This window comes from Typopeltis vanoorti, chromosome 2, assembly GCF_054136105.1.
Source record: "Typopeltis vanoorti isolate ZY-2024b chromosome 2, IOZ_Tvanoo_1.0, whole genome shotgun sequence".
NCBI classification, from domain to species: domain Eukaryota; kingdom Metazoa; phylum Arthropoda; class Arachnida; order Uropygi; family Thelyphonidae; genus Typopeltis; species Typopeltis vanoorti.
Genome location: NC_143550.1, coordinates 14,791,749 through 14,819,029, shown reverse-complemented (window position 1 = coordinate 14,819,029; position 27,281 = coordinate 14,791,749). Strand labels below are relative to the sequence as shown.

Sequence of the window (27,281 nt, the reverse complement as noted above, 5' to 3'; positions counted from 1 at the left end):
GTATAAGTATCGCATTATACGAGGGTTACCTGTATTTGGTTTATAAGTTTTAGAAATCTGGTATTAAATTCTTTACCTTCAAATGTAATAAGTAAGCAAAAATACTATCAACAAAATTCTTCACAAGACTGCACTTAATAATAAAAATAAACCAGATTCCAATAAAAGTGTAGGCATTCCATACGTTAAAAGTCATCATCGTCATTAGTTTTCTGTCTCTTGACAGGTCCAGTGGTATAACTCAGCAGATTCTCTTCCCCCAATTTGTTTTATATGATATACTTTTAATGTATCATCATGTAGATACTTGATGATACATTAAAAGTATATCATATAAAATAAACAGAATACTACTATAGAAATACAACCTTAATGCCATCTTTAAATCTGCAAAATTAAAGAAGTTATTCAACTCCTCCAACGATCCACTTCCTCCACTGGCCCATCCTGGGGTATACCATATTCAGTACACCTGCAATTTACCTTATATAAGTGAAAAAGGATGCACTATTCCTATATAAAAAAAGGAACATAAATGACACATTAAATTTAAACTGTGGTAATCTGGTCTTTCTGATCATGCCCTGAATATTCTACACAGAATTGACTGGAAAGGCACCTGTTCATTACATCACACCAAAATGTGATACGAGTGCAAATTTAAAAAGCCCTGTGAAATTCTTAGCCACCCTAATCTTAACAATAATGGTGGTCTAAAAATCCCATATAACCTTTTGTTCTAAGAGTTCATTATAAATTATAATTAGGACTTTAGTAATCCAGGATCTTAGCCTTAATATAACAAACACTTATGTTAAATTATTGATTAAGCAACCAATTTTTTTTAATTAAAAGTATTGATATGAATTTGTTCTCTGATAATATAAATGAATAAGATATAGTTTTGATATAGGTGTTTTTTTTTTTTTTTGAATAGAGGTCGGGCCAGTACAATAATGGTTGATCAAATCATTGTCATTTTGGCATGCTGTTTGAAATGTAATATAGCTTGTCTTTAAGTGTGTATATATATATGTCTATACTCCAAATGATGACTTTAATATGAAAGTTGAAAGGTTGGAAAATTAAAGTAATTATTCCTAACACGTTATGGTCTCCATAATTTGCTGAAATGAATATGTGCTGTTAGAACAGAATGTCACTGCCAAAACACATTTTCAAAGCGCGAAATGCATATTATTGTTCAAAACACTAATTAGTTGGATAGGAGTAGACACTGTAAATAGCTTATTAAAAAAAATATTAAATGCTTCATAATGACAGAACCTAAAGTATCAATCATTATTTCTTTATATTCTTGTATGTTTTTTAGTTACAACGTTATTTTTTATACTAATGTTGCAGAATAATGTGCAATGGGACTATGCTTCAGATTTTTTTAATGGAAAGTAAGTCTTTGGGAAATTCAGTTTGAGTATACAATTATTCCTTGTTTTTCTTAAGAAAAATGTTCTGTGCAAGTGTATGTCAGATGTTCTGGTGATTAATATATGATGGCTTAATGTATTGATATATATATATATATAATACATGAACCTAATATATTAATATATTTGGTGATTAATATATGACTAATGTGATTAAAAAGTTTCTTTTCAAATATCTGCATAGGAATGATGAATAAAATCGACTTTTTATAGGTTCTTTGGGGTAGCTGGACAATTATAGGGCCACGGTATAGATTTTTTTTTGCTGGTGATACAGGATATTGTGAATGTTTCAAACAAATTGGTCAGATGTATGGACCTTTTGATTTGTCAGCTATTCCAATTGGTGCTTATGAACCTAGGTAAGTAATTTTATGGACACTTGATAACTTAATAATATGCTTTTAAAGTATTTATTGTCTTATGTCATTGGGAAATTCCTAACAACAACAACAACAAAAAAAAAAAACTTGGATTTTTTTTATAGCAGTATGCTGATTTTGGCATTTTTTTAAATGATGTATTGTATGTGAGGTGCTAAGAGATTCTCAGCTAATGAAATACCAATGGTTTAGCATAGAAAAAAAGGGGAAAGGGGAAGTGAGTAAGAATTGATGTGTAATAATTGTGAATAGTGTTATTGAAATTACTATTACTCCTTAACAAAATTAACACTATTTTTAGCAAGTTGTTAAAGTTTTACTTGATAATTTCACCAATGAAAAGTAAGAAAATCTATAGAGTACTTGCAGTCAAGTCTTACTGTAACAGACACTAACTAAAAGTTCTTGGTGAAAACTCCATTGGTACAATGCTATGCTAAAAGAAAAATGACAATAGCAAGCTATCTAATATAACAAAAATACAAGTTTGATGTAGTGAGTCAACTGTAAACTGAGGTCGATTATACACTGGATTCCAAAACCTAAGTTTGAACACTATTTCTGAAGATTTACAACTGCAAATTCAGCAAATCAGCTTGTGGCAATTTGTATAACTGATGATTTCAAGTAGAAAGCAGGTATACATGCAAATTTTTAATGTGTGCAAAGGGTCACATAGTAGCACTCAACAGGATGAAAGGCAAAAAGCTTCACTAAACGAATTGTGTTTGAAGGAAGCTGTTTTTGTGAAGGAATAAAGTTGCAAACTTAGATGTCTTGTAATGTCTCAGACATCATTACATGATTTCATGTGGGAAAAAATTATTGGAAAGCTTGAAGAAGGCTGCGGAATTACTGATATTGTTAGAGAGTTTGGAATCTGACAGTGCTATATCCAGGCTCGGGGAAGTGTTTCAAACCAATGGAATGTATTCCAGACATTTGCTAAGAGGTTGCCCTCACTCTACCATGGAGCATGAAGACAAATGTTTAGTTATAGCAGCAAAACGTAATCAATACACCACAGTAGATCAGCTTGCAAGTCAGCTCAATTCAAGCACAAGTAGTGGATATTTTGACAAACTTGGCAAGACATCTGCAATCAAGTGTATAGTAGGCCTATACACCTGAAGGTTGTAGTCTGCATCCCTTTATCCACAGCTCATTGGAGAGCACAGTTTCAGGGTGTTGTATCCATAAAAATTGGAGACAAGACACCAATTGGTTAATGTACTCTTTACAGACGAGAGTTGTTTTAGTCTTTCCTCCAATTCTAGACTCCACTTGATCTGGTGTGAAAGTAGTACTTCTTACCATCACGACATTGTTCTTGAAGTCATTAGGCAACTCGTATATATAGAGGTCTACCTCCTATATATGAGTTGCCCATTCCTGAAATTACTTCAGACACAAACTTTGTTTGCTTACACTTGGATAAAGGATTAAACCAAAAAGAAAATTTCTTGGCATCTTTAATTTATAGTATAACCAAGTGGAAAAACTTCCAACAACCATTAACATCATCTTACTATAATCATTCTTCATTATATTTGCCACATAACTAAAAAACTCTTTAGGGTCTTTCTTCTTCTGATTTACTAATTTATGCTCACTCTGCACTTTTGTTGTCCTTACTGAGTCACTCTCCTGGCTTGTTCTTTATACTCTTCATGTAACTGATCATTACCGTTATTCATTTTGTACTGCCTCCAGATTTAAGATTTTGCACTGCTTCCAGATTTCATGCTTAAGCCTCTCATTCATCCATTTTACACCTACCTTATTCAGCCTTTTGACCTTTGGAACGCATTCACACATTGATGCTGTTATGTATTTTTTTGTCAGTTACCAAGTAGCATTTATTTCCTTATTGCTCAACTCCTCATTCTATGCTATAGCTCCAAGCTGTCTCCTAAACTTGTCATAATCAAAAACCTTGTACTTCCACGTATATCCTTTCCTTACAGGAGTCTGTATATGGCTAGCCATAACCCAGGTGATCACTTCGTGATCACTCTCACCAACTGGAGCAAAGTGCAAAATCCCACTCACAATTACATCCTCTGATATTATCAGTTCTAGAACTCTCGATCCTTGCATGCTGCCTGAGATAGTTGTCTCTCAAGAAATAAATTTTTCTTATTCCCAGATGCTATCTTTCGTTCTGGTCTATATCAACATAATTAAAATCATCCATAATAATTACCCTTCCTAACCCAAGTTGTTTATATTTATTCATCACCACCCTCCACATTCCCTGGCCTATAGCAACATCCAGCTAAATATGTCTTCCTATCAACCTCCACTTTACACCACACTGCCTCATAACCATTGCCACTATTTCCCTCTTTTTTATCTACCTTATGTGGACATGATTCCCCTGCTATCATCAGCAGCACTCCCCTCTCTTCTTTTGCTTTCTATCCTTGCAAAAAACACTTTATCCTTCCTATAATAAGCCAAAAGGCTATTTTACCGGCAACATAAGTTAAGTTAAAGGGAGATGGTAAATCCCATTTTATTTTATAGCCGGGTACAAAACTCGGATCAAAATCCATCAAATCCATAGAGTTTCATGCCGAAAAAACTATCGGCGAGCCCAAGTGTAAGTGATCACTTGGGTAGTACAACACCAGGACAACTCCAAACAAAGGTGGCAACTCCATCACTAACCTTAATATTCTCTCATAATGTAAAACACAGCTCCTAAGAGATGTATATATACTGTTTTACATTATGAGAAGAGGTCACTACCCAGACCAGTTTCAACCTTTTTTGAGGTTTCATCAGTGAGTAAGTAGACCTGGAATATCAAGGTTTTAAGTGAACCGAACTTACATATACCTCTACTATAGAATTGCTGAACTGGTGTACTCCTATATTGTTATTACTACTATAATAAGCCAAAAGGCTATTTTACTGGCGACATAAGTTAAGTTAAAGGGAGATGGTAAATCCCGTTTTATTTTATAGCCGGGTACGAAACTCGGATCGAAATCCTTCGAATCCATAGAGTTTCATGCCGAAAAAACTATTGGCGAGCCCATGTGCAAGTGATCACTTACACTATCTCCCTTTAAGTTAACTTATGTCGCCGGTAAAATAGCCTTTTGGCTTATTATAGTAGTAATAACAAGTAGAGGTATATGTAAGTTCGGTTCACTTAAAACCTTGATATTCCAGGTCTACCCACTCACTGATGAGACCTCAAAAAAGGTTGAAACCGGTCTGGGTAGTGACCTCTTCTCATAATGTAAAACAGTATATATACATCTGAGCTGTGTTTTACATTATGAGAGAATATTAAGGTTAGTGACGGAGCTTGCTCCACCTTTGTTTGGAGTTGCCCTGGTGTTGTACTACCCAAGTGATCACTTACACTTGGGCTCGCCGATATTTTTTTCAGCATGAAACTCTATGGATTCGATGGATTTCGATCTGAGTTTCGTACCCGGCTATAAAATAAAATGGGATTTACCATCTCCCTTTAACTTAACTTTATCCTTCCATTTCTGTTCTCGTTAGGAACCTTCTTCGTTCAACCATGTTTTACTTATTCCAACAATTTTAGGGAGAATAAACTCAATCAGTGAAACTATTTCATGTTCCTTGTTTCTGACACTTCTGGCATTTGTAAATAAACACAGCAGTTCACTTTTAGATCTCTAATCAGTCTTTCCCTTGTCCCATCACCTTTATCACTGCTTACCACGTATGTCCACTCAGTCTCAACTTCCTCACCCACATGCCAATGGAATAGATTGGCATGTGGGTGAAGAAGGCTCCTCCAGTTTCCCTGTGCCTCTTGAATTTCTCTTCATCTCTCACACACTACTACTGTTTCCATTGCTAAGCACTTCAGTGTCTTCTGTACCACTCTCCTGATCTTTGACTTCATCTCTTACTTCTGGTCTCTTGCTTGCATCACACTTGCACTTCCATCTAGCAATACTTTCTACAGTGCACTCACCCCAAAGCCATTCAAATGCAATTCATCATGTCTGTATAATTCCATTCTTCCCTCAAATACATGCCATACATCCACAAACTGTATTCCCTTCTCCTCACACAGCTCCGCTAGCATACCATTCATGATTCTAGCTCTCCATCTCAACTCATCATTGTCATACCTTGGCAACACGCTGACAACCTTCCCTACTATACTGCTATCTTTCACTCTTTTCAATAATCTCCTAATATTTTCCCCCACATTCTCCTTATGTTCATTTAAATCATTTGTCCCTATGACCACTACTAATTCTCTGGCATATTTCCTCCTCATGTCCAAAGCATGAATTATCTGGCTCATTCTCCTTCCTGAATAGTAGACCTTATGGACTCTGTCATTAAACAATCCTTTAACAATGGAATTTTCATACACTGCTATTCTTGAATCAATCATCACCTCTTTTACCCTTTTTTCTTTCATTCTATTCTTTTGCACACTTTCATTTGTTTCCACTAAATGTCTAACATCACTCCGCATATTCCTTTTTTCATTTCGAATAACTGTTACATTAAATCTTGCATTCCAACAATTTTGCTCGTTCTGCCGCACCTTACATCTGTTTCCTCATTCATACTTCCTTTAGCTCCCTCATCACTTACTTTCACTTCTACGCTCTTGTGTTCTTTCACTCCCTCAGTCTTACTAGTTTTTGTTCCATTTCTCTTTCTTCCATTTACACTATCTTTCATTTCTTTGGTTTGTTTCACATTCTTTAACTCATAGTCTAATAAAACATTGCACTTCCTACAAATCCATACTTTCTCTTGTCCCCTGTTCAGTCTCTCAACAAACATGTCTCTCACATTTTATCATGCACACATATTATACTCATAACATCGAACCATTTTTGAAAAGTGCGTTGTTAACGGCACTTGATTTTCGCAGCACTCGCCTAGTCACACCAGTCGACGCCCTCATGGTTAATCTCATGAGCACAGTCATTGGGTTCTGTTCAAAGAAGGCAAAATTCAAAATTTCAATTAATAAAGTCAGTAGCAATTCTCCAAGGCCAAAATTCATGCAGACACACTAAGTTATCAAAAATAAACAATACTATACTAAAATTCAAACAATATCAGCAATTATTATGCAAAATAGCACTTATCTTTTCTGGATCTCTTTTTTTTCAACATTACACAGGTTATGGCCCTCTAGTGTTATGTGTATATTTAAGTCTACAGTTTACCCACTGCAAGCTACTCTTTGATTCTTTTATTTTTAAACTTTTGTACATATTTTCTTTTCAATATGATATTCATTTTTACTGTACTCAGAATTTAAATAGCTGTCACTTCGTGTTTCAAATATCCTGAAATCCTGATATCACTGTCAACAATAATATGGTTAATAAAGAATTTTTCTCTCCATGTGAATTTGTGCTCATGATTATGTTTGAACATGGTGTATTAGTAATGACTAGTTCATGTCCTGAATAGAAATTCACCGGTACTTAGTTTTATTAATAGCTTTACCCCTTTCTTCAAATTTTCTAAAAATTTCTGCATCTGGTATTAGTTTGTTAACTCTGCTTCTTGGATCTTCTACAAATTGATCTTCTGCTTCTTGGATCTTCTAAGAGTAACACTTCTAAACCCCCCTCCCCCTTTTTTTTCAGCTGCTTTTTTGCAGAAGTGCAAGAATTTCAGTCATTATGACTGAAATTCTTGCACTTCTTCTGTAGTAGAATTTATTTGTGCTTATGGTATCATAGAAGGCACAAATAAATGCCGTTGTCCAATTCCTTATTTGAAATTCAACTTCAAATGCTTGCTATTCACTAAAGAATATGATCATATTTAGTGTTGAATGCTCTGATCATTATGAAACTCTTCTGCATTAATTGGTTACAAATTCCTCATTGATATTTGTCTTAATCATAACACTCATCCTATCCTTCATGGCAGAAGGCATTTCTGAAATCTGTCCTTATGTACATCATTCCAGAGATTTTGCAATACTTAATCATTTTTCTGTAGAACTTTCCTAAATCTTCTCCCTGAAATCTAGATGACCATATCTGTCCATGTACAACCTGATGAAGAACTAGTCATGATTTGGAGATTTTCAGGAGGGAAGAATTATGTCCTTACCTCTAGAAAGTACATTGATATTTACAAGAACATAAGACTCCATGTTACAGCATTATGATAATTTATACTACAGTATTAGTTTAGTGATTGTGACACTGACTTTTACTGCAAATTCAGAAATTGATTAAAGTTGAAGTTTAAAAGAATAATACTTAAAAGGTCTCACCACTCCATTTAAAATATGCAATTATTGTGCATATTTTAAATATAGTCAATCCTAACCTGTACATGTCAAAATATCAAATTCTGAAAAGTGTTGACCTCATCTTTCACTGATAATATTACAAGGTGTCTTCGTGGAGTCTTAAGGACTATTCATGAGGGGCCACTTGATGCTACACAGTCCACAATCAACATTGCACTACACTATCTACCACCCATTACGCAGTGTTTTTGTTTGTTTGATCACTTATACTCTGTGACTGTTTGCCTGTTGGATAAAAAAACCAATTTCCAGGAGAAAAAACCCTGCTACCCCTTTTTGGAACCAGCTAATTCTCTTTCAGTATATATATATTGGGTGCTTCAAAATTATGTATATGCACCTTAAAAATTTATATTTCATGAACAGCATACACAGTTTTAATTTTCTTTAGTGCATTTTAAAACTAAAAAAAATTTTTTTTCATGATAACATAAATTGAGTTTATATGTTCAAAATGGAACTATCAACACAAATACATGAGTGACATCTCTCACCAACTAATCTGTAAGCTGAAAGGTATAAAGCAGGCAGAAATATTTTCTACTTTTTGTTATATTATCATCCACATTTTCTTCAATGTTTGTGGTTTATGACTTTAAACATGATGTTTCGAGTATTCCCATGCAACAAAAAATCCCAAGTGGTGAGATCTGTAGATCTTGCCAGGTATTCAAAAGCACTTCCTCAGTGAGCTATCCAGTGATCAGGAAATTCATTATCAGGATAATCCACACTGCTGTGTGATAACGTGGAGGTGCACCATCTTGTTGATTAAACACCAGTGTATCTCTATAGATGTTTTTGAAATTTGGTACAGCATGATCTCTCAATATTTCATAATTTTTACTATTAACGGTATCATTGAATCAATAAGGTTCACTTATTCTACATGAAGAGGTGGATTGTCATTCTTCTGAAGTAGTGATTTTCAGTAGTAAACACAATTGTGATGATTTGCATGATGATTTTTTTTTTTCAAGCACACTGAAGTTTGTTGACATTTTTATACTTTCAGTATCATTTTAGAATTGCTTTTCTTCAAAATTGAATTGGGTATTCTCCATCATTTTTCATGTATGTGAAAAATAAAACAAAATTACTTCTTTGTGAAAAAATTGTGATAAAGAAAATTTAAATTGTATATACTTATATATTTTGAAAGTGTGTACACATAAGTTTGAAGCATGCTGTATATACATTTTTGTAATGGATGTTTGAAAAGATTAATCCTTTTGAATATCAATAATTTGTTCTTCTGCAAATGCAGCTGTTACTATGATTTATTGTGACCAACATCTGAAAACATGTCTTGAATGTAGCCTTACCATGTCTTAGTATACACACACACACTCAATATGCTTTATAAAAAGTTGCAAAATACAAGTTCCAAATCCTAATTTGTTAAATTAGGATTTATTAGCTAAAACCATTAAACTGTTATATTTTTAGTATGCAATAAAATATTTTAAAAGCCTTACTTCTGCATTATCATTAGATGCTCTTGATCCTTTTGAAACACTTTATTATTAAAAAAAAAAATTAATGGAAAATTGGTGTTCATTCTTGATTTTAGCAAATAAAGTGACATAGCCCAATTACTTTTTACAGTATCAAGAAGTTATTGACTTTGCTTGAGCATTCCAAAGTGTGATCTAAGTTTTTTGTGACATTTCTTTACACAAAAGGTTGGAAAGCTTTTGTGAATGGAATTGTCCTGACTCACTAATACTATTAATGCTCATGCTACCTAAATTTTACAATTTCTTTTGCACTCATGTGGCATCTACCTGAATAAATGGTAGCAAGCCTATATTCACCTCATTTCAGACAAAAAGCCAGGGATCATCCCATTGTCCTCATTTGTGGTCTGTAAAATGGGAATTAGAAACTAACCAGTTAATCAATGATTGTGAATATGTATTCCACCATTCTTAATCTGTAGCAGATTTCTTAGCTATTATTATCCACTTTTCAACACGGCCATGGAAATTTTTGGAGAAACACATGTCGTTGTTCTTGACATTTAAAAAGCATTCTATATTTTATTTATTTTTATACCATGGATATAAATCTATGGTACATCAATACTGTGAGTGGGCTAATGCTTAGATAATCCAGAAACTCCAAACATTTAACTTCAAGCCTTTCTGACCTCAAGTGAACAGAGCAGTGGTCTGCCATGGGCAGTGAAATTAGTCTTCTACCTTAGAAAAACATTCACAAATATCGATGACTATAGTAGCTCTGGAGGTTAGTGAGCTGATATGTCCACTTGGCTAACTAGTAGACAAATAATTATATGACATAATTATAAGTGAGGTGAAAAATAGTAAGGTGAAGCCTTACTAGATGGGAGAAACAAGCATAAAATTAATTGCAGGGCTGTGAAAACTGGGAGGAGACCTGAATATATAGCCTCCAAGGATTCAATAACCAACTGGAGCTTCTGACTCAGTGTCCAATTCTTGCCTTCTCATAATGTTACCTTTTATTTATCCAGATATTGAACAAATGAGGATAAGCAGTTCAGAAATTAGATGACAAAATTCTGTTCTATATTGGTTTAAAACAAAATAATGATATAACACATTTTGAAATGCTATGCCATCTGGGGCATTATATGGTTAAATTGTCCTTGCTGTTTTTATCAGGGTTACTAGGATGAACAACGGAAAATCAGCTACTGGAACAAGCTGAATTGAAAATAGGTATTGTCATAGTAAGAAGTATCACTGGACCAGCAGAAGAATTAGAGAAGTACTATTCTAAAATAGTTGGTGTTTTATCAAGATGAAGAAGACTAAAACATATGTTTCAGTCTGAAACAGATGAAACTGAAAGATGATTCTGTTAAATAATAACTATAACATGTTATATTCGAGCAGCAGTGATTGAGGATATAGCTATAGCATTCAACACCAAACATGATGATAATCTTCTTGAATGGCATTCAGTTTCAGGTAGGAATATGAATAAATTTCAGATTCAAGAATTGTACAAGGACTTACATGTACTTATAGTCCCACAGAAGGATCTAAGGGGAAAAAGTTCTTTTTCTCTAATGACTCAAAAGGAATTTTTGAGTCATTAGAGAAGGCAGCTAACATCAAGAAAAAAGCTGGTAGAGATCTAAGCAGCAGACTTAAGAAATGAACCAGACGTATTTTGGGGAAAATTTTGAGAGAATGCAAAGCTAATGAGGATTAGCTGGATTTCTTTTCCAGACATCGACCTTGCTAATACCATGTTCTAATATAAAGATGTGCACAAATTCACATGGTGCGAAGACACAAGAAAGAAGAAAATCCTTATTGACAGTCATTATTATTATTATTCAGGCCTCCATGGAGACAAAAGACTCATCACGGGTCTTTTCTTTTCTAAGAAACACAAGTCTATCAAGACTCATCGAGGGAGGTCCCCCCTAGGAAACACAAAGTCTATCATACCACTCCTTAAATGCATTGACTGTTCTTGCTCTCACCACTCCATCAGGCAATGCATTCCATGGTTCAACCACCCTCCATGCAAAGAAACCACTCCTCACCCTCTCTCTCACTGTTTCCTTTCATAACTTCCAGGGATGGCCCCTTGTCATGACTCCTTCCGGCTGTTCAACCAAGCGAAAGAACTCCCCAGTGTCAGCCCTGTAACCACCTCTCAACAGTTTCTTCATGTTGGTTTAGGATACAAATGGATTTCAGTGATCACCATTTACTTTTGAGTAGAGTAAAAAAAAAAAGTTAAGCATCTTTCAGAGGTGAACTGTAGATGCAAAATATATTATTACATATATTACTTGTTGCATAATCTTGGATTTTACCTTTTCTGGATTAAGGTTTTCTTCTTTCATTATGCATCATTCATCTGCTTTCTGCTGTTCTCCTAATTCTGAAAATCACTCAGATATCTAGGACTTAACTTTGAAGCTTAATTTCCTACAGCCCATCATTGAAGTAATTTCTTTAATAACTTTAACATTCAGCTCCAGTTGGCTCCCTTTTTTTTCCAGATGTACTGATCTAACTGGAAAAGAAGCTGAAATATTTGCTGTAGGTATTTGTGACCTAAAGAAAATTATTCACCTTCCAAGTAGCACAGTCCACTGTACTCACTAAAAAGGTTTTTAATCCTGTTGGTAATATCAGCTCTATGTTTTTTTAACAACAGCTGTTCCAACAGAAACTGTCAGATTTCTCCCATTTCTTTCTATCCTCCAAATTCTTCCTTCATGAACACTGTACCAATTCAGGTTTCTTTTTTTTTTTCTAGATCTCTTATCTTATGGTCTACCTATTGGTTTCTTCTCCTCAAATTTCATTTCATGCATTCTTTTTAGTATTCTTTTTAAATTCATTCTCATTTAATATCCAAACTACTTCAAGTGAGGTCATAAGCATTTCTTCAACACTTTTTTTTTTGTCCTAATCTATTCCTAATGTTTACATTTCTTATCCTTTCTTTCCTTGTTTTTGCCAGCAGTTTCCTTAAAACTTTAATTTTCATTTTTTGTATTCTACTCGTGTTTCTTTTAGTTAATCTCCATGTCTCTGCTGTATAAGTCATAAGGGGACAAAAAGGAACTTTGTTAATCAAAAACTTGCACTTTGTTGGGACCTCACTGTCCCAAAGTAGACAATTTATAGTGTTAAAAAAGGTTTGGCCAAGTGAAATCCTCCTCATTATCTCCTGGCCTAAACTTTCATTACTAGAAAGTAATGAAAGTAAGGCTGTGAAACATGGACACTAAATGCAAAGGAAATTCAGAAATTAAGAACAGCACAATTTAGTATGGAAAGAAGTATGCTTGGTACCACAAGACTGGATCACAAAAGGAATACTTGGATAAGAAGCCAAACCAAAGTTTCTGACATCATAGGAAGAGTGAAACAGCTGAAGTGGCAATGGGCTGGGCATATTGCTCGAAGACGAGATCAATGATGGACAAAAGAAGTACTGGATTGAATTCCACGAGAGGAAAAACGACCATGATGCCGACATAAATCACGGTGGATTGATGATGTCATCAGATTTGCAGGAGTGACATGGAAAAGGAGAGCCATGGACAGACAGTTGTGGAGTAATCTTGGAAAGGCCTTCATCCAGCAGTGGATCGACAATGACTGAGAATGATGATGAATTATTATTATTATTATTACGTGACACTTCCAGGGAGTCCAAAGACTCATCAAAGGAGAGCACCTACTCTACAACTCTGCCACTCAATTAATACATGTTATGTGTTTTTGTATGGATATTTTACATAATCTTGAAACTGTGCTCTAGAGCTCAAACATTGAACTTTTTCAAGCCATTTCAGGCCTCTCAAAAGACAGGTGGTAGTCTTACACCAGAATGAAATTCATCTACTACCTAAAGACAATCACAAACATCCATGTCCGCTGCAGAAATCTTACCTACAGCCTGTTAACTAGAGAGCAGATATGCTAACCACTCTGCCAACCAGGGTAACATTATTGCTTGTATATGGATATTCAAATCCAATATTAATAGCAATTTGGAGTTTTCTAAACATGAAGTTGCTTTGAAATAAGAATGAATAAATCCATTATTAATAAATTTCTTCTTTTTTATTTTTTTATGTGATTTCTAATCACAAAAGGTTATTAATCTATAGTACATTAATATTGTGGATGGGCTAATATTTTTTTAAATTTGAGTCTTGTTATTTTATTTATTTATTTTTTATTATATTTATGTATTTATTTATTTTTTTTGTATAATTCAGAAATGTTACTCTAAAGGCCAAATATAGAACTTTTTTCAAGCCAAGTAAGGTGATAAACTCGCACCAGGCAATAAAATTCACTCCCACTTTAAAGACATTCACAAACTTCCATGCCCATAGTGAGATTTAAATCCATGGCCGATTGGTTGGTGAGAGAAGATCCTATTCACATGGGCCAACCAGACCAGCAAATAAATACATTAGACTGTTCACAGTCTAATGATTAGATGAACGGCCATTATTTGAGGAATTTATCACTGTAGGAAAAAAAAAGTCTAATGTATAATTATTCATTTGCTTATTTTTTATTATTATTATTAATAATATGTGTCACCTCCAGGGAGTCCAAAGACTTATCGAGGGGGGGGGGGGTTCTACAACTCTCTGTCTCCACCACTCAATCCGCCAACTATAATGAACCAAAACTATACCAATGCCATCTACTGCCAACCACCAATACCACTAGTATTTTCACAGACAATCACGAACATCCATGCCCACGGCGGGATTTGAACCTGCAGCCTTTTGGCTGGAGAGTGGGTACGCTAACCACTCGGCCAACCAGGCCTGCAAATATCAGGATAGTTATTATACTAATTCTGATTCAAACTTGAACTGTGTCATTCTTTATCCATGTTGATTTGCAATGTAACAGGTGGTGCATTGAGATTAAGTTGGAAGATTTGTAAATGAGGAGGGAGTACTGATTTTTTTGCTATTCCCACCAAAGAAAGGTTGTAAACCTGTACTGTGAGTGGGCAAAAGATTTTTTTAACTTTTAACAGTTTTATATATTTTTGTGTTTTTATTTTTTTGCATGTGTATATTTTATTGATACAGTGATCAAAAATATTGCTTTGCTTCTAGTCATACCAAAATTATAGTCGCAAAACATGTTATGTGCTGAGGAAAATTATAGTTTTAGTAAGTTTTAGTTTTAGTAAGTTATAGCTTTAGTAGTTTTTAATCCTTAAAACATTTTCTTTACTTTTTTAGGTGGTTTATGAAATATCAACATATTGATCCAGAGGAAGCAGTAAAACTTCATATTGATATTCAAAGTAAATACAGTGTTGCCATCCACTGGGGAACATTTGCATTGGCAAATGAGGTAGGTGATGTGTTTTCTATGTAAGATACCTAGTCTTACATTTATAAAAATTTTATCCACACTTATTCTGTACATTCTGTAGTAATAGAGAGAGACTGGTAAGATTTAGAATAGAGTTGGATTGATAGGTATTAGACTTTGATGGTCAGCATGTGTTTATAAATGGGAGCTGTTGCTTCAATGTTTCTTATTATTAAAACGGTGAATGTGTTTGGTAGTGGAGACTGATGTACAGTGATATTTTTGCAAAGGCATAGCTGCATAATAGGTTAGTGTAGAAGTATTTCCCAATGTTTTTTGGATCATGCCCTACCTCAAAGATTTTGATGTCCTCCCTCACCGACAATGGCAAGTGTTTTGAGTATATCAGTGACGAGGTGATGAATGCAACATCATTTTCTAATCCCCCCCCCTGTGGGGCATATGCCCCACGTTGAGAAAAACTGGTGTAGAAGCTAATGGAGATGGATAATACTATGGTGAGATAGAACATTGATTGTCTGAGAGATATTTTTTTGAGGATGGAACAACTTTCCAGAAATACAAAATAACCAGTGGCATACCACAGGATCCTGTTCGTTAACCTACACTGCTGACCACTTTATTTATTAGATATTTCATGTGGATTGAGAGGATTGATTTTTTTGCTGATGATGCAAAATTGCCTTTGACAGATATGTAGGATTGCTTTTAAGTACAAAATTAAGGTTGTGTACTGCATTGATGGAACTTTGCTGTGATGTGGATAATGTTCAACAAACATGAAGGTCAAAGAGCACTAAAAGTGTTATAAAGACATTACACAAACTATTGTTGCAGTGATAAGGAAGACACTGACAAGTGATGATTAGGATGAAGTGACTGTGGAGAGGTTCCAGAGAAACAAGTAACTATAGCAGTAATGGGAATTTGTTTATAGGAGGAGGTTGAGGAAATGTAAATTGCGGAATTTGCAGTTGGCAGAAAAGATAGGATTATACATAGGGGAAGGAAAGAGGGAGATGAACAAGAGGCCATCATTGAATGCTGTATAATAGTCACAAGTGGTGTTTGAGTTTCAGATGCAGTTGTAGCTGGTTGAGTAAGACTAAGATTTTTGTTTATCCATTGCAGTCCTGTCTGTTGCATCATAGTATACTTTTCTGTTGACTATACCACTGTATACCCGCTTACTGATTCAGAGTATTTTAAAGAAGCAAGTATTGTAGTTTTTATCAGACCTATTTAATGACTGTTTTGAAGAAAAATATATAATCTCACATGACAGTATTTTATGAGGTGGGGGGAACACATGTTTAGTATACAAACATGCTTGGGATAAGATTAGAGGTAATGAAACTGAAAATTATGTAATAAATAAATGAAATAAAATTTATCAGGAATAGCCTCCCTCACATGAAGTGTTCTCCAACAACTAAGTGCTTTCAAGAAAAATATGAAGTTCCTTCTTTCCCAAACCTCATATGTACTCCAACCCTAGTAGAGTTGTTGAATATCACTAACAACTAATTTTTTGTATAGTATTGCAAAACTAAATACTATTGCCTTGATATTGCCTTCCTTCTTGAAAGGTGGCAATATCAAGAAGTGATGTGGGCAAATATCAAAAAAAAGGAATTGGACAATGTGACTTCGTTGTAGCTATGTGGTCACACAGAATGCTTGACTAAGGAAGAAGTGGAGTTTTTCGAGGTATTAGAGAATGTTTCTGACACAAAGATAAAGTTGGAGATTATTGGACATAAAGCAATGTCTGGCAGTGTTTTGGGAATATTTGGAAAAAAGAGCAAAGCTAATACTAATGGTAAGTACTTACCGGTTTTGTTTTCAGGACATGGACTAATCCTTATTAACTATATTCCAGCATAAAGCCCCTCCTTGTGAAACACCTGTTTGTGGTGAGGGGACCTCCCAGTAATGGTACTGGCCTTTTTCATTCTTATTCTGTTTCTATACTTTTCTTCCCCTATTCTTTGCTCTACTTGTAGTCTTTTTTACTATCCTGTCTGTCAAAAGCATCAGCAGCATCTTCTTAGTCTCCTTGCCACAAAGAGCAAAGCAGCAAAACAACAACTCCAGTTTTCTTCAGGCAGCACAGAAAAATACAGAAGCCTGTTTACCAGAGAAGAAATGAAAACTGCTTTGCATAAATGCCATTCAACTGCTCTTGGACCAGATAACATCCATTATGAGATGGTAAAACATTTGTCACCATTGTTCATGGATCAACTGATGCACCCTTATAACAGACATTTCTGTGAGAGCACATTTCTAGATACCTGGCAGAAGGCAATTATTATTGCCTTTCATAAGCCAGAGAAAGATCCAAAATCCAAATAACTACTGACCAGTTGCTTGTGCAAGATTCTGGAAAAAATGCTTAACTTCTGTTTTTTATGGTTTCTGGAAAGAAACACTTTTTTATTTTATTTTCCAGAACACAATCTGGCTTCCAAAATCATTCTACTATCATCCAGTCTAGGTGGAAGCATCTACTAGAAATGCTTTCCTAAAACTTGAGCGTCTAGTATCAGTTTTGTTTGATATGTAAAAAGCATAAGACACTGCTTGGAGATTTGGTATACTGAAAGAGCTACATAATTTCGATCTTAGAGGGAATCTCTCTCTTTATATCAAAAACTTCTGATCTAACTGAATCTTCCATGTCCAAGTTGGAACTATTCTCTCTTTCTCTCTAGACCACATAACCAATAGGGAATCCCGTCAGGCTCAGTCTTGAGTGTAACACTTTTTTTGCAGTCAAGGTTAACTAGATATGAATAACTTCCTCCAATAACATGCAATGCTCCTCCATTTCAATGACTTTACCATTGTCAGTCATTCATGTAATATGGGAATTATAGAAAGACAGCTGCATCAAGACATTGCTCATCTCTCAATATGGGTACTTGCAAATGGGTTTAGATTTTTACAGCAGAAGATAGTTTGTGTGCACTTTTGCTGCAGGCATGATCTTCATCCAGACCCAGAACTCTAAGAAAATCACAAATTCCAGTTGTGGCAGAAGCCAAGTTCTTGGGACTCAGTTTCCTACTTTACATATGTCAGTTACAAGATAAGTACCGTAAGGCAGTGAACATTCTACGCACCTTATCTTCCACCTGTTGGGGTACTGACAGTTATTCTTTGCTTTGTTTGTACAGGCATTGATAAAATCAAAACTTTATTATGAGTCTGAAGTCTGTGCTTCTGCCAGACTGAGAATACTGTGATGGCTAGACCCTATTCACCATCAAGCCATCCAAATTGTATCTAGCATATTTTGCACACTACCTATTCCTAGTTTGTATGTTGAGGCACACGGAACCACTTTTGTTGCTTCAATGGCAACAGCTGTTATACACAACAAAAATAAAATCCTTGTCAGATTACCCCACGTGGCCAACTATTTTTGCCCACAATGGGAGAATCGTTACAACACTCAGTTAGACTGCCATAAAAAACTTTGGTTTGCAGATAAAAAGTTCTGTTACATGCTCTAGAGATCACAGTAGACAGTATAGCTGAGATGCTACCAAACACATTTCCCCTGTGGTAATCATAATGCCATCATATAGCTTTTCCTTCAACAGCTACTGAATTTTCACCACTCCTATCATCTACCAGCAGTCAATTTAAGCTCATAAAACTGAATACTCTGATTTTGTTCCTGTCCCCCCCCACACACACCACTCAAAATCGGAGGACCTAGTTGGATCTTCGTTGGATCGGAGGACTTAGTTGGTACATATACACATTACTACATTACAGCAGCATGCCATAACAAGCTACAGGATGTCTAAAACTACTTAAACCTGTCTAGCCTGACCTTTTGTGGTAAAAAATTAAATTAAATTAAAAATTAATAATAGCTAACATACTTTTAAAAAAATACAAGCAAGATTAATAATTACATCAGCCAGTCAGAATATTCGTATTTATGAAATCTGGTTCTTACACTTTACCTTTAGTCTTGATACTTTATGTTCATTGTATTCATTCATTGGTTTGACCTATGGTATTTAGCCTAGAATCCTTTATATATATTAGAAAATAAAAAGTACTAGGATTGCGTGTGTTGGCTTTTTGAAGTTATTTTTACTTTCAAGTTGGCATCAACTGATGCTAGGGTTTTTTTTTTTTTTTTGGGTTGTGGATTACATTATAGTGAAGCACTCTAGGCATTACAAGGATGTGCATTTGTCAGGGTTGTATATATGTTATCCAAAACTTGGAGATTTTTATCCTGCCATTTTTGTTTAAATTTGTTTGTTTTATGAATATTTCACATGACTCATTAAATTTTCTTTCATGTTAAGTTCTTGTATGGTGTAAGAGTGAGTGCCTTTTCAATGAATTCTAAGGAAGGTCTGTAACACATTGTTGGAAAACCCAGTTTTTGTGTTCTTTTTTCTGATATCAGCTTTGTCCAGCCTCACCAATGAATGTATAGAAGGTGTTACACATATATTTAATTTGTTATACTTCTGGATGTAAGAGGGCATGGAAGCTTTATGTTATGTGCTGAATAAATGCTTTACTTTTGTAGGAGATTTAAAGTTAGTTTTCATGTTGTATTTCCTTAGATTTCTGCCAATTTTTTCTGATAGACCTTTAATATAGGAGATAGATATAGTTTTAGCTGAAATCATTTTTGTTTTGGAGTATCTTTTTGTATAGCATGTTGTCAGTTTTCTTAGTATTTATTATTCATAGTTTTTGTGTTAGGTGGTGGTAGGAGCCTGTATGTACAAACTGACCATCATGTGCTATTATTGACTTAGTTAACTCAGTTTTACCTGTTTACAGTTTATTATTTTTTGGATAATCCCCAAAATGAATGATTGCCTACCTTCAAGTTGTATTATAAATGAAGCAAACATGATCTTGCCTCATGATTTGGTTAATACTGAATAAAATTATTGTTCATAATCTATATGAAATAATGTATATGGTATGGTGCAAAAAAAAAACAGTACTGAAGTTAGACACCCCCCTTCAGCTGTTCAACTGCTTGCACATTAATAGAAGAGTATGTGTAGAGTCTACACCATTACATTCAGCTGTAGCAGTGGTGTTGATAAGGAAAAGATGTTATTGTTGAGCATTATTTTTGTTCATATGGAGTTGATAGAGAAAATGGTCCAAGCTCTTAAAGGAATGGGTATTCCACCATGATCCACCTTCAAACTTTGATGAACTAAGGCAGCGCTTCCCAAACTGTGGGCCGCGGCTCCCTTGGGGGCCGTAGGTTTTGTTGAGGGGGGGGGGGCGTGAAATAATGAAAACAAATTTAAAATGTTTTAAGACTAAGTATATTTTTTTATTTTAAAAGAAACATATTTAACTTTTATTATTTCTTTTTTGTTATTTTTTATATTTTAATGGAAAAATTTACACATTGGTGTTGGTTCACAAACTTTGCTTCCTGCGTATTTCGGCGCTTAACGAATATTAGTAAATATTGCTTATTCATATGTTTCATTTCAAAGCAGTGGTTAGTTGTATTTACTTCGAATGCTCTCCAGGGAAGTTCCAAATCTTTCTGTCCCTTTCATAACGCATTCGTAATCAGGGACTGTTGATATTGACTTTATATACATAACAAAACTCATTTTATATTATCACTGTCATCCGAGCTAGTTTTCTGTTACCAATAAAAGTTTCGCATTTACTTCACACATGAAAAAAAGCTTAAACAAGTTCATGTGGGGATATAGTAACTCGCTTGCAGTGGTAAACAACACGCCCTCCCTAAGAGCCACTATACTGCAGAGGCAATAAAAATAAGTACTTTTATTATGCCAGTGAATAAGGTATGAGGAGTCTGTGTAATATATTTCTCAACAAATAGTGCAATTAGAGAAAACTGGGATAAAAACACACTAATTAATGAATCACATGTCCCCTTATACAGAAACTATGCTGTATAGACTAAAACAAAACCATATGTTGCATGGGCAAACACAGTATCTAACTAAAAGCTATTGTTATTAATTAGATGTATGTGAGTTCGATTTCCCAAGGCAGCAATAAAATTCAACCGAACGTGTTAACATTCGTAAAAGTGTTAAAACTAAGTAATATATATATATATAATGAATGTTATGGCAGTTTGACATATGGAATTCGGTTGAAGAGAGTTAGCATTTCAACTCAATTGTCAGCTATGCTTTATCTTTCGGTTGCACGATCTTTTGTTAATACCGCACCAATCATATGCATGTTTTAATAAACAGACTGCCTTTGCTGTCTGTTTCGCGTTAGGCTTAATTACCGTAAAAGGAGAAAAGTCACAAAAGTGAAAAATGTTCCTGGTCCAGGGGATTCCCTTATTCAGGTAATATTCACTAATTTCATGTTATCAGTCTGATGTGCCAGTATTGGTAAGTGGTGATATTATTTGATCTATTCTACGTTAAAAAATTTAACCCTGAGATGGATAAGTGGTTGATAAAAAAAATAAAAAAAATAAAAAAATCCCGTGAACAATCAGAAGAAGCAGAAACAGACTAAAAAAAAAAAGGACAGTATTTTACCAGATCAGCCCGCATCGTCTACAGAACCAAACGTAAGAGGAAAAAAAATGTAATATATGCATTTGATTTTTGCAATATTCGCTGTGTATGTTTTGTATTGAATATAAATACAATAAATATTATAATAATATATCTCTATTACGATTTTTTTTCGAGGGGGGCCGTGAAATATTTTAATTTTTGCAAAGGGGGCCCTGACATCCAGAAGTTTGGGAAGCACTGAACTAAGGGATAAAATTACATGATATGTCCCAACCCTTGTTCTCCATGATCACAGAGAACCTTTACATGTGCTATGAAACCTGTCTTGAAAGAGAAGGTGCCCATTTTGAGCACATAATCTACCATCATTAATGCTTTATTCGACCAAGATTCCACCAATAGTTGTGGATGTACATATCATCTTGTGTACTGTCCGACCACAGATGTGAGACCCCTTGACACTTCTGCACATGGCAGAAGAAGGCGAGTATTATCTAATAATAGGAGTAATCAGTGATGAATGTTTATTATTCGTTGGAAAATTAGCTTTTCTTTTATGAAAATTCTAGTTTTTAAAGTGGTAGCTGCTTTGCTTGTACAACAGTTGGAAAATTTTATGTATGAAGTATGTGATTTCACATGTTGATGACGAATCGCCTTATTCCTTTCTTCCCTTCAACATGAATTGACTTTTCTTGGCCCTGTACCAGCCAAGCTTCTTGCATCTGTGGTCAGACAGTAAGCATATATATTTCTTTGTTAATATATCATTGTAGTTATTCAGTACTTTTTATTTTTTTTAATTTTTTTTTTTTTGTGCCACACTGTATAATCATAATTCTTGCACTTGTATGTTTTTATTTTGCTCTAGTATTCTGAAAATGTTTCCCTTTCTCTCTCTCTCTTTTTTTAGTATTACCTTGATCCTCCAGTGCGGTTGAGGGATAACCTTGACAAGCGAAATATATCGCCAGAATGCTTCTTTACTTTAAAGCATGGAGAAACCAGGCTTATTTCGCATGGTGTACATGCATTAAAGAGAAAAAAGCAAGTGATTCTTTGAAAAGAGTGATTACTGATATGCTCAATACGTTCGTATTTTGTTATAGCTCAATGTTTTATTTTTGGTTTGGTAAGTTCCTTAGAATTTAATAAAGAATTTTAGTTACAGGAAAATTACATTTAAGTTGAGCTCTCACTGAATGCATCTACAGAAAAGTAAGAGATGAAGATAATCTTTTGTTAGATAATCTTTTGGCATTTGAACTTAGAGAGTATTCTCTATATGCATATTTTTCTGAAATTAAAAGGTATACTTTATAAGTCAGATCTTTTTATATCTCATGATTTTAGTTTAGTTCATTATCTCATGATTAAAATTCTGAAATAGTTTTAATTAAACAAGAAAGTTGATTTATTTATTTGTTATATTTCGAAAAGGAAATATGCAAAATGTGATGTTTTTTGTAATATATCAGCTTACAGTGATTATTTTACAGAATGTTATAAATTTGAAGTTTCCCTGAATTTCTAGTTTTATGAAGTAGGTTAATGTTAAATGTAGAGCTGTTAGTTTATTACATTATGATCTGAAATTGGAAAATCCCTGGTACATATATTTCATTTCATTACATGTTTGAGTTTTAAATTCAGTACTCATTCTAGGTATTATCAAAATCTTATAGGAAAATGATTGTTCAGAATTTCATTATTGACAGATATGATTGACTTCAAAGTATTGTTGGTCCTGTCTTCTTAAACTTGTAATTTTCCATCCCTAGTTGATTTACTCTTACTTAATTTATTCTGTATGAAAACATACAGTCTAGTCTTTGGTGCTATATTCATTTACTAGTATAAATGGAATAAAATTATATTAATTATGTAATTGCAGTTTTTTTTATTATATTTAAAGAAATCAGCATAATACATCAAAAAAGATTCCAAGTTATCTAGTGATGCATTAAAATCATTAAGATATATTATATTCAATCGACAATTATATATCTAGTCACTTAAGAAATAAAAAAATCTTTTCATTTTAGCATGAAAATAATCTGTGCTATCAGTTACTAGTGTCAGAAAATGTTCTGGTTGTGTAGGACATGATGACATTTTGGTTGATCAGAAATTAAAAAAAAAACTGTAGCAATATGAAGTTTTATCAAAACCAGTGATTTTTAGTTTGCAGTATCTACCAAATGCAATCATATATTATATTTAAACAACAGAAAAAAAGTTAGGACTAATAAAGAAATCTGTTCATGGGAATATATGTAAACAAAAAACTAAGTAATTGCTACTTAAAATGATTGCTATTATAGAAACAGGCTTTCACAGGACTTCTTTAATTATTGGACTAATTTGGTTTTATAGTACTGTATTACTCAGTGGAATATCATATTTGCAAACAGATGACCCTGAAGTTACCATGAGGCGATAGTTAAACTAAAATATTTTCAATTCATTCAGAAAAATATCTATTTTTATACTATTTTCTAAAATTTGTAATTTACTATCCATCATCGATTTCTCATAAGTATTTTATGCTTTAAAAACATGCATGCTAGTCTTTAGTGCTATATTCACCTACTAGTCTTTAATTTTGTGATATATGCTTAAAACCAAAATCACTCCAGTCATCATCAATGCATTCTCTCTACATTAAGTATAACTGCCCATGACAAAAGTGGAGGCAATAATCATAAACAGATAGATAGAGAGAGAGAGAGAGAGAGAGAGAGAAGGAAGATGCAAGTTATCCATTTTACTATAAGAAAGTTGCTGTTTCACTGGAAGAGACTCATCGTATACTTGTGGTTGTTCGTAATGCAGGTATTTTATTCATTTACCAGTATTAACTCACAAGACCATAAAGAACAAAATAAGCAATATAAATTCATTAAGCTGTTGATATTTCATTGGGTTAGGTGTCTGAAAATGCTGGATTTATCAAATTTTTCAGAGCACATACACATTCAGTTAATGGAGATAATTTAGTTTCTCATTTCAAGCATGCTCCCTCTGGGACTAGACATCAGTTTGTCTTCAGCTGTTGGATTGTAGTTTTAGGATATCTTCCAAATTTCAGGCAAATTAACGTGGCATACTTTTTTTTTGAGATTTTGGAAATGCTTCCTTGCTGATGATTTCAAAAATTGCACACCTTTGATATGTAATGGCTTTTATGTAGTGCCATTTTTTCTTTCATTGAAGGAGCAAGAAGAACCTGTAGAACAAGCAAGTAACACTGTGTAATATTATTCCTGACTTGCAGCAGTGATGAAGTATATCAACAGTATGGTAGGAAGTCATCAATATGAAGTACTCCCCTAATCTTGTCAAGGGTAGCTTCATTAACTTGCCAGCCTGGTTTGTTGAATGGTTACCATATTTTCCCTCCAACCAAGAGGTCCATATTCCATTGTGGCATGGATGCTTATGACAGTCTTTAGGTGGAAGATCATTGTCCAGTTTGAGACCACTGCCCTGCTTATTAGAGGCCTGATGTGGCTGCTTGAATAAGTTCCACGTTTGGTCTGTGGAGTAGAATTTCTGGATTATGATATATATATATATATATAATTCTTAATAGAAATTAAAAAAAAATCCTTAGCCTACCTACTGCAGGTTTTCAACCTTTTGTGGGTGGGAGTTGCATAAAAATAAAAAAATTAATAAAATATAAAAACATTTATTCAAATTTCAGTCAAGTTAATGCCAATGCCTTAAAATAACAAAATTTGTTATCCTAAGACTACCTTCAGCCAATCATGAAACCACTACCTTTAGAATATATACTGGCACTTCATTTTGTTTTACAATTTAAAGTATGTTCACTGGTAGTGTTGAGTTTGAAGATGCTAGTTGCATCCAGCAAAGTATCAATAGCTTAATGTCACACAGTAAGGTATATCTATTACAAGATGCCAAATTGCATATCATACTTACTTTCAACTCCTTTATATGATGGCTTATATTGGTGTTATTCCTGCTTTGCATATTTTATTATCTTAGAAGTGATTCTATAATCAAATAGAATATATGCCCTTATCCATTTAAATTTGGTGATGAAACAGGAAATCTATTAAAAGAAATGAAATATATTTTGTTATTTGTATGCACACAATGGCATAAGTCAATTTACAATTCAGTATTTTGCTAGTCAACATGAATTTCATTTACATTCTTGACATTATCATAATTTAAAGGCAATTAGTGTATTCAAAATATTTAATACTTTATTACACTGGTTTGTGCATAATAAAAGTTTATTTTACACAAATGCTAGTAAATTAATTTTATTTATCTTCATATGAACATGTTCAAACCATTTTCCAGCCCAGATTTGGAGAGCGAGAGAGAAAGGAGATGGGTGGGGGAGAGAATGCAGATTATTTTGAGTTATGTTTAAAATATATTCTAGTCTTTTTACATCTGCTGTAGTCATTTACAGTTTTATAATTTTAATATTTTTGTGTATTATATTAATATTAATTAAAGTAGGTTTAGATTATTAGTGCTGTCTTTATACAAACTGCCAATGGAGCCAAATATTTTTTTTTTTTCTTTAGCTTTAAATGATGTGCACTTATTAATTTAATATAAATATATACATATATTGTGCTAAAATGATAAATGTTATTATTATAAATAAATAATATATAACTATTATGTTTGTAAATATATAATTGTAAAACTCTGTATGAGATGGAAAAATTGTGCCTATGAGCAGCAGAAATATGAATTCAACCCTGAGAATTGCTTATGTAACTTTATTGCTATATAGTGATTTTTTTTTTTTTTTTTTTAAGTGAACACTACATTTGTTGTTTTGTTTTTTTCATATAAATGTTTTCAAATAGGCAGAGAAGTCTTTGAGTCTGATTAAATGAAATAGCTTTCACACATATCATGCTGAAATGCCAGTACTGATTAGAAAGTTTAAGTATCATCTGTTATAATTTCCCAGTGTATCATATGGAAATAAGTAGTTGTTCTAGTTCCCTCATTAAAATTACCGTTTACTTTTGTACATTTTTAACTTGTTATTGAAAGTAATGTGCAAGGAGAATTGTGCCTTATTTTTGCAAAAATAAGATTGTCAATGTTTATATGATTAAGGACTTGAGCTCATCAAAATATCATTTTGTAATCTTCGGATCATTTCAGTTTTTCATGTTTTTTGTTGGGATATATATTTCATTCTGTTAATTACTATAAAGTGTTATTTGTATAAGAAATGGTGCATTTTTTTTAAAAGGAATGTTATATTCTTGCACTCGTACCATGTGTAAATAAAAGTTATTTATCTTTTGTTTTGATGTTTTTGCAGCATAGATTGTACATGGTACATATTATTCACTTACAATACTTATGAATTTAGCATCTCTTTACACTTTTTTTAGTACAGAAATAACAAACAGAATTCTTTTTTTTTTTTTTGTTAGAAATTCTTTAGGCCTTCACATGCTACATAGTGTAATTGCTACTTCAGTGCATAATGGAAGACCTACTACTAAATTGGTAAACATGTATTGCAGTGCTGTAACTAGAGCTGTTGCCACCCAGGGCGGTTCCTGAGTTTGCCGCCCCTCTCAATACACACAAAAATACTACAAGAAGTCAAAACGACGTATAGGGAAATAAATTAAAACACTATGTTTATTTTTGAAGTAAAACTTTAATTTCAACATTCTAAAATGTTATTTTTCTTGCTTTTCTGTTAGCAAAATCATCGATGACATTGGCAGTCTATTTCATAC

At 33.6% G+C, this 27,281-nt stretch overlaps 1 protein-coding gene across 3 annotated transcripts in view; it reads left to right on the top strand.

Moving 5' to 3' along the window:
• The window catches only part of LOC150108837 (N-acyl-phosphatidylethanolamine-hydrolyzing phospholipase D-like), a 127,318-nt gene extending 100,478 nt beyond the window's left edge, over positions 1-26,840 (top strand). For all 3 annotated transcript variants that reach the window (XM_090410262.1, XM_090410253.1, XM_090410272.1), the window contains exons 5-7: positions 1,662-1,810; positions 14,881-14,995; positions 22,430-26,840. In XM_090410262.1, coding sequence (XP_090266388.1) covers positions 1,662-1,810; positions 14,881-14,995; positions 22,430-22,579 — 414 coding nt within the window. In that variant the 3' untranslated portion in view covers positions 22,580-26,840. The remainder of the gene's footprint in view (positions 1-1,661; positions 1,811-14,880; positions 14,996-22,429) is intronic.
• The last annotated feature ends 441 nt before the right edge of the window (positions 26,841-27,281 follow it).